We start from the raw sequence: 9304 nt of genomic DNA on the forward strand, positions 1-9304 counted from the left end.
TACTCTCTGTCTTAGTCCGACTAATTTTAAAATGTTTAGATTCTAGAACATCCCTCCAAAGTTGTAACTTTGTGTTGAAACCATTTCGGTTCTCATCACTCAAAACTATATCATCTGTGAACAACAAGCACCACGGTATCTCATCCTGTAAGTGCCTAGTTAAATCATCCATAACTAAGACAAAGTGATACGGGCTCAACGCTGATCCTTGATGTAGACCTATTGTGACTGAAAACTCACTCGACTCTCAACTAGTTGTTCGTACACTAGTAGCCGCTCCATCGTACATATCTCTCACCAAGTCGATGTAGTGTCTAAACACACCTTTCTATGAGTATTGTTCATGTACAAATCATAAAGCCTCAATGTCATATAAATCATCATGGGTATTATTAATGTACACTTATAATATCTATATAAGTGATGTACGCATTCATGTAGATTATGACACTTATTTTGCGTGGTCAACATTACACAAATACATCACAAAAGAAGAACGTCAAAATAACTAAACAATACTCTTATGTACATGTATAAATCATAAAGCCTCAATGTCATGTAAATCATCATGGGTATTATTGATGTACACTTATAATATCTATATAAGTGATGTACGCATTCATGTAGATTATGACACTTATTTTGGGTGGTCAACATTACGCAAATACATCACAAAAGAAGAACGTCAAAATAACTAAACAATACCCTTATGTACATGTCCATAAACACTCCCCTCGGAACTTGAAAATAACGCTCCAAAAGCCAGAGTGAGGTTTGTGCTTGCATGAGTTACTGGCCTGCGCTCGGGAAAATGTGAAGATGTTATCTGGTTGATTTCTTCAGCAAATGCATGGTAGAGTAAAGGTCCTCTCAAATGTGTGCTGTCACCACTTTAGAAATACAACACATTGCCAATCAATTAGCTGGTAACATAAGAGCATATTAGTTGCTAATAAAGAAATACATAACTGAGGTAAACACCATATGCAGGCACATAATATTTGGCACATATATTGCAGGTAAAATAAGGGTCCGTACTAGTCAGTAGCATAGAAAACAACTGTGCAATTCTGCCCTACAAGGTATAGATATTAGTGCTGTTAATTTTTTTAAATGATGTGTGGTTCAGTCCTTCAACAAATTTGTCTCTCCAAGAAAGGCTTAAGACACTACCTGACTGAAAGAATCCTTGCCCACTCTCTCTCATAAAACTATAGAGAACATGGCAATAGCACTTATCAGGAAAATATTTAGCAACGGCAGATTGGAGTGTCTAGAAAACATTCAAATTTTTTGTGTCCATGGAGCTCAGAAAGTGGGGTATGTAAAATAGGCATCTGGCACAATCAAACAAAAATTTCACATAAATTTTTTTTTTCTCAATGTGCAACATGTGTTAATTTGTCTATGATGTCTTATGACATACTCTAGGTTTAGACTCTAGAAATGCTCAGAATATTTGCAAAACTTAATGAAATTATACATCCTTCAGAACATAACTGGATTTGTCTTGTGAGAAGAAAAAATGAACAATGTTCTTCAACTATCTATCATGGACACAAAGGTCAGAATGTGCAAAAAATAGGAAAACTGGTGATCTTCAAATAAGGGACCTTTGTCTCTTTCAACCAGATTCACATCGAATCGACTAAAATACGGTAGGGCAAGAAGGACTGGATCTGAGCACATTGGGCAAGATCCTTTCAAGAATGGTCACAACTTGGAAAGTGCTTTACCTCACCATGCAGTAAACTTATGAGAAAAAGCAAAGAAAAGGATTCGATCTGAGCACATTGGGCAAGATCCTTTCAAGAATGGTCACAAGTTGGAAATTTGCTCACCCTACAGTAACTTACAAGAAAAAGCAAAGAAAACCTTCTCCTTAACCTTATTCCACATCGGTACATTCAAACTTAGAAGCTAAGAACAGGAGAGGGAACAAAAGAGTGGAAAGTTTGGAACACCCCGGAGTTGGGAGCACCTAGGAACTATACTTTCTACGGGTACAATGCCATTATAAATAAGTCTAATTTAACAATAATATAGCAGCTACAATATCAAGTTTAAAAACCCCAAATTGATGTAACCTCAATAACAAATCCACGAATTTGTGTTTCAGAAACATATTCCTATTCCAATAAGGACATCACAGAAAGTAAAACCCATTATAACTGTTTTAAATCAAAACCATTTAAGTGTTTGCCAGAAATAACAATGGAATTATGAGGACATCCAATGATATATTTGAATGACCCAACAAACCAATGGAGAGAGTCACTAACGATAAAAAAAATAAATGAAATGAAAAAGAAAGCCAAATCATAGACAATCATCAAAAGAAAAAGAGTAGATATTGAGATTTTGTTGAGATCCCTTGAACACATAGTCCTGATTTAAGAATCACAAGATTACTAGAGCATATAGGCCCACATGATCAGTTGGTGGTGTTATGCAATAGAACAAAAATGGCTATCACACACTTCTCTCTATCTATACCATGAACAGGTGAACCAGTAAGGGAAATGTCAGAGTTACATAGGTGGAAAGGAGCCAGGGAAACCTTAAAAGTTTATATATACATATACATACACACACACATGCATGTAAATATACATATCATCATCATCATCGCTTTTTCCCAACTATTTGGGGTTGGCTACAAAAATCTTGGTCCACCATGCTGCTCTATTAAGGGCCATACCCTCAGTGAGGTCATAAGTCCCCCTATATATATATGGAAAAACCTAAAAAACGCCTATAGGCGAAATGCTACAGTGTTTCACCACTGCCACGGATTTGCTATGTCTATGACGGTTTATTGAACAAACCTGCAACGGACGGCACCGTCCGTTGCGGTTCTGTGTAAATTTTTTGACCACCACAGACCTAGCATGTCCGTGGCAATAATGCCACAAACATGCTAGGTCAGAAGCGGTCAAAAAATACACGGCGCCCAATTTTTTCGGATGGTGATGATCCTATGGGCGAAAACACTGTTCATTTTCGCCCATAGGCGTTGCGTAGATGCTTCCTAGATAATATATATATATATATATATATATATATATATATATATATATATTATGCAAAGATAGAGAGAGAGATGATATTTCCAAACTTTTGGCTCTTTCAATTTGATGCCATGGAGGACTGAGCAAAAATATCGCATATATATAAACACGAGAACCAAAGACGAGAAGCAAAGAGAACTTTTGGCACGAGAATGTCACTAGTGTAATACCTTTATATAGTTTAACCTAAACTTCCAAAGTCTGAGACAATGAACAGCTAGTTTGACAAGGATTGTCTAGGATGAACTTCCAGCTGGATATTCATTGGTTGCAATAATACATTAGACAAATGATCAGGAAGGACCTGGCTCTACCTTCACTATTACAAGTCCCAGCCTAACACCATTGGATAATTTTTTCGAACATGGAGGATTCGAGAGTAACCAAACGTTGAATCTCGATCAAAAAAATGATCCAACAGGTTAAGAATGGATTTACAACAATTAAGGTAAAGTGAGGTACCCGATTATTCCACTTAATACACAAATTCTTGATAGCAATTTATGCATCCTCTTAAGTCTATAATCTTGAGACCTTAAAGCATTAGATGCATTTTTAGCACCGATATAATCTGTTTCTATGAAAAGGAAGCAGCAGCAGTTTGCTCTCAGCCTCAAATTTTTACATGCCCAACACATAATTAAGTGCATCCTTTCCATCAGAATGGATGCAAGATGCTGCTATTGTTTCAAAATATAAGAATGGAGCTTCAAGAGAAAGTGGCTCCCTGAAATTAGTCAAAGCCACCTAGAGTGGATACCATAGATTAAGACTCATGCCTATTGGTTTCATGACCACCACAAATCTTAAGAAACCGTCAAGATTCCAATCATGGTCTTTAATAACCATGAAAGGAGCCCCAAGAGAGTGGCTCAACTTGAAATTATTCAAAGCCATCTAGAATGGTTCCCAAATATCACCTCTGTTGCCTATTGGTCTTACCAAAATTCTGAATCTGTGGCTGTCTTTGGGGCTGAAAATCCATTATCCATTATTTTAACCAAATGGTTGAGAATATTTTGGTCGTCTAACGCCCCACCATTAGCCACTGACTTTTACAAACAGTTGGGTTGGCTAAAGAAAACACTGTTCCTAACCCATGTTTATAATATAAAAGAAAGAATCTCATCAGGTTTTAGAATTTGTAGTGTACTATTTATACTTAAGCTGACCTGAAAGAGTAAGAGGGAGGAAACAAACATTGCAATTTTTCCTTTTTCTTTCTTTTTTATTTTCTTTCTTTTTTGAATGTTAACTTGGGATGGGTCACATTGGAACTCTTGACAACAAGTGGCTCCACCTATGCTGAACACTGTGTCAAAAGCCTCGTTCCCAAAGGCACTGGCAAATTTAGCCAAATTTAAAAACCATGAATGGAGCTTCAAGAGAGAGAGTGGCTGAAATTAATCAAAGCCATCGAGGTCGGTTATTGCAGATTACATTTTTGGCCAATTAACTGTGAAATTATTATAAATCTAAAGAGAACTGGTATAGATTCCATGCGTGGTCTATAAAAACCATGAATACAGCTTCAAGAGAGGAAGTGGATCACCTTCAAATTATTTAAAACCATCTAGAGTGTTGACTGCATATTACCTCTCTTGCCTATTTGTTTTGTGATCGTTACAAATTTATTGAGAACTTCCAGATCCAATCATGGGCATCAATACGTGCAACGCTACAACCACAAAGTTCTTATTTTTTGCATATTTTCATCATTCCTTGCAATCACATAAATTATACATTAAAATTACAGACATTGCCTAGGGAAGTAGCTTGGATTGCCTGAGGGACAAGCTTCAAAACCAAAATACCTGGACATGCTAGTGAAAATTGGGTATGAAATTAGTAGACCAAAGGCACCACAATGCTCAAAGAGATTGAAATCAAAATGTAAGTTGGGGTGGGAAATGGTTGCGTCGACCCATGGACCTGATGGGTCAATCAGACCAGGTCCAGGTCTGGACTCCACGGGTAGGGTCCGGGTCCCCTTGGGTTCTACTAGGTCGGGTCTGGTCTGGGTTGGGTCAACCTGACCCGAATCTACCCAGTATTTACTAGTATAAAATCATATAAACAATTTTACTACATGATATAGAGGATATAAAATATTTTTTTATATTTTTTTATTTATAGACCCGGACCCACCCGGTGGGTTGGATCCGGGACCAATTGACTTGGTCCCTGCCCGGGTCCAGATCTACCCTAGACCTAATTGGGTTGGGTCCCGAACGGCATTGACCCAGACCCTATCCGATCCATATCCAGCCCTAAATGTATGCCCACATCTCAGTTCCTCAAACCTCGTTGTTACTAGCCATCCCCACTCCAAACTGGCCCCCAATCAATCAAGGTTTCAAGGGTCTACAAAGATATGCAGAAGAGGTAAAGTGAACTCCCTCAATAATATCCCAAAACCACAGCGAATACATAATGATCTGCCTATTCTACTACCATGAATAAGAAAACAAATGTTAGGCAAAGAACTAGCCCCCAGGTAATAATTTATTATGTATGAGGAATTCATCCTTTTAAGCAGGCAATAAAAACAGCTGAAACCTTGATCATACCACCCATAAGTAGCACAAATAAGAACATATCTGAAGGTTTCAACATGCAAAAAAATGAATAACCTTTCATTACTTCTATATTCTTCAAAAGACATCACCACAAGCCCGCCAAGTAAAAAAGTGTTGCCTTGTTTAAGTCTCTTCTCATACGAACCATCCATATGATGCTGTCCTGCCTATCCCATGCTCGCAAATCTAGAAAACCTATATTCCAAGTAAAAACAACCAAACCACTTATCATTCAAACCTTGCATGAACCAACATGACCAACACAGATGAACAATCTTGTCAAAGTCGCAAATCCTTCCACTTTTTCCTTCCGTACAACTGAAGTACGTTACCTCTCTTTTCTAATATAAAATACCAGTTTTCTCTTTGCAGACGCAATAACCTAAACAATCTCTTTCCAGCTCTCTCATTCTTCATAGGCTAATCTCAGTAGCCACTTAAGCATGGCCTTATTTATCACCCAGGCTCTCATAATACTAACCTGTTCTCACCCATCACTCCCTAACCCTTATTTTGTTACCTAATACCACTACACTCTTTTTCACTTCATAAATCTATTGGAATTTCTGAACAAGTTAGAAATTAAGTTAGTACCACGTTGATGAGACAAGATTTTACTTCTACAACCTTGCCCTCCATCCAACAATGTTAATCTAATGTTCTCCAATACTGCCTTCCTAGATATGTGTTTCATGGCTAAATCAAAGTAATCAAAATCTGGAGCACAAACATTTCCAAGATGAATATGACCCTCGAAGTTTACATATGGAATAAATCCTGGAGCACAACCATTTCCAAGATCAAGATGAACCTCACAGGTTACCTAGGGAAGGGAACTGCCTATTCCAAAATGAGTCCTCATTAACTCTACATGGAAAGAGTCCAAACTTTGCAGCAATCTCTAAAGAAGCTATAAGAGATGATTCATAACTAAGGCAGAAAGAAGAAATGACTCTATTGCCCCCATCTCCCTCCCTGACATCTATATTGGGAAGCTAATACAATTAGAATGAAAACTGAAAATGAAATCATAGTGGAGAAGATATGCCAAAGCTTATTTAGATCAATTGAGCCCAATTAGTGCGTTAGACGGCATCTATGAACAACAATTCCATTTGTATAGTTAACATTTAAAGATGGTATACATCCAGTAGCATACACTGCAGAAAAAGAGAGGAGTCTAAAGATGAAAAGCAAAAAGGAAAACAGATAGAATTGTTCGATTAACCATTAGTCAATTTCATGCACGGGCCAGCTAGCATATTGCCATGTACCCTCTTGAAATACCCTCGCTTAATTGGTCTTAGGAGTGTTAATTGCTCAGGATCATTTCCAGCCTTACGGTTGGAGTAGACATTAATTGGTGATACAAACAAAGACTTAAAACACCAAAAACCTACACAACTTCATCACTCATCCCAGACATTTTTATATACATATGTTTCCATATTTATTGTACATATTCTTATTTTATTGATAAGATAAGCAAATCTATAAAAAGGGCACACAACCACACAAACATAGAGAGAGAGAGAGAGAGAGAGAGAGAGAGAGAGTGAGACGTCAAGATCTTCAGTGGGTCCAATGGGACTCTTAGAAACATACCTTAATATAGTAGATATCAACCATGACAAGCAGCTATCCTAGACACCAGAACCACGACGATTGCAATGGGTAATGAAAGAATCTCGGGCTCGAAACCTTGGAAACCCTCTATTTGTCCCAAAAAGAACAGAATTACCAATAGGAGGAAACATATCGTAATCCCCACCAATAATCATATGACCAGGGCCCCCAAATGGAGCTGGGCTCCTCCTCCTCTGAGGAAAAAGCGACCCAAATGGGCGGACCCTTCTCCTGAATTGTATTTTCCTCTTATTTCTCTCAAAACATACAAGATATCTCTCTTTCCAACTTCTCTCTGTCAGTGCTCTTTCATTCTTTAAAGGCCCAAATTCCTCTACAAACTTCGCCTTCCATATATCATCATTTGAAGAAACGTATCTCAGTTCAGAACAAACACATCCCAATTTTGAGATATCTGGGGGCGAGAGAAACTCCAATACTTTGAGTTTTAGCTCAGTGGGTATGCACAAAAGACAGGGAGGAGGTGGTAAACCTGTTTTCTCACATAAAGCAGTAAGGAGGGGCAGGGAAAGTTGGTCCTTAACGATCTTCCAAAGCTGGAAGACTTCTCTCTCATAGCTCGATTTCAAAGAACCCAATCCTTCTCTCTCATGACTCAATTTCGAACAACCCAATTCTCCAGTTTCTTCAAAAGAAGAACCCTTTGACCCACTCTTGCTCAAGGCGAAAATAGCGGGAAGAAATTGAGTTACATATAGGGAGAGACGGTATATATCTGAGGAGCCATTGCATAGTGACCCATAAAGAAGAACAAACTTTCCCAAAATATGAAACTTTAAAACAACAGATTCCACCCCATCGGTTCGATTCAACAGCTCAGGGACTGTGTATCTCAAAGATACAGAAATCCTTGAAGCCCAACCTTCAGGAATTGAACAACCATCAATTTGTCGATTAGTTTGAGGGTCAAGACCCACAAAACCAGTCTCTAACATAACAGCATGAACAGCCAATATCAGAAGGCCATGGCCATCCAGCGCTTTATGGTCCATTTCTGATAAGACACGCCTAAGAAAACATGGAACAGATAATGATTTCCCCAAAACCGTCTCATCATCCACCGCCATGGCATCATCAAAACCAGGCTTTTCCTCATCAGAATTTACGAAAGTAGAGTTTGAATTTGAAAGAGAAATTGGTTCTTCTTCAACAATGAAATCTTTATCAGAGTTGGGTTCGCTTATAAAACTTGGGTTTCCAGCAACAACAATATCTTTATCGCAAATGGGTGTTCCTACCTGAATATGAGCATCCACAAGAGAAGAAGAACAAAAAGAAGAATATGCGGCAGAATTCTCCATCGATTGAGAAAACCCAACCGGGTTTAGAGTGTAAAAGATCAAATCACCAGACGTTACGCCATATGAATCGATCAATGCATTAGGGGGGCCATCGAGTTCATCTTTCTTGTTCAATGATAAGTGAAGAGAAGCAGGAGAAGTACCGAGAGATTCAGCAATGGCAGTTTTGAGGGCTTGAAGAGAGCAAGGAAAAGGTGGGGTTTCTATCTTGATAGTTTCCTTTGATTCCAGTGATCTCAGCCTGAGCTTCATTGTGGAATTCGTTCTCTAGAGAGATACAGAGACAGAAAAGAGACGTCGGGAGGGAAGGGCATTTACAGTCGGGGTTGCCCTTATAAAATGTTTCGTGATGAGGCGGTGTGGAAAGAAAGGAGAGAGAGGGGGCAGAGATTTATATGATATGAAAATATTTCTTGCTCCTAAGGGGGCAATGGCCAACGCAGCTCGGCTCGGCCTGGTCAGGCCCTAAACAGAATTAGGGTTTGGGCACAATCTTGATGGCGCGTGGGCGTGGGCTAGACTCTTCATGTTGAGGGGTCCATGGATATCTATTTTAAGGGAAGTATATATTGAAACCATTTTTTTTTGGTGCAAAGTACAAGGTGGTCACAATTGATCTTGTAAAGTGGATGTGATATTGGGTGGCTCCGGTTATTTTATTGACCAAGCTCAAAGTCTATAAAAAAAATTTTTGAAACTTCATAAC

At 38.5% G+C, this 9304-nt stretch overlaps 1 protein-coding gene across 2 annotated transcripts; it reads right to left on the reverse strand.

Annotated features, from left to right (window-relative positions):
* Positions 1 to 552: 552 nt before the first annotated feature.
* LOC18446899 (putative F-box protein At1g23770) lies at positions 553 to 9304 on the reverse strand. Of its 2 annotated transcripts, none has more exons than XM_011629712.3 (2): positions 7256 to 9304; positions 553 to 890 (listed from the first exon to the last, which is right to left on the reverse strand). In XM_011629712.3, the coding sequence occupies exon 1, from the start codon at positions 8848 to 8850 to the stop codon at positions 7294 to 7296; it is 1557 nt and encodes a 518-aa protein (XP_011628014.1). In that variant the 5' UTR covers positions 8851 to 9304; the 3' UTR covers positions 553 to 890; positions 7256 to 7293. The 2 variants fall into 2 exon arrangements, with proteins under 2 accessions (XP_011628014.1, XP_006857066.1); XM_006857004.4 differs by having other exon boundaries at positions 553 to 923; positions 7256 to 9298.

This window comes from Amborella trichopoda, chromosome 12, assembly GCF_054954075.1.
Source record: "Amborella trichopoda isolate Santa Cruz 75 chromosome 12, AtrichopodaSantaCruz75HAP2 v2.0, whole genome shotgun sequence".
NCBI classification, from domain to species: domain Eukaryota; kingdom Viridiplantae; phylum Streptophyta; class Magnoliopsida; order Amborellales; family Amborellaceae; genus Amborella; species Amborella trichopoda.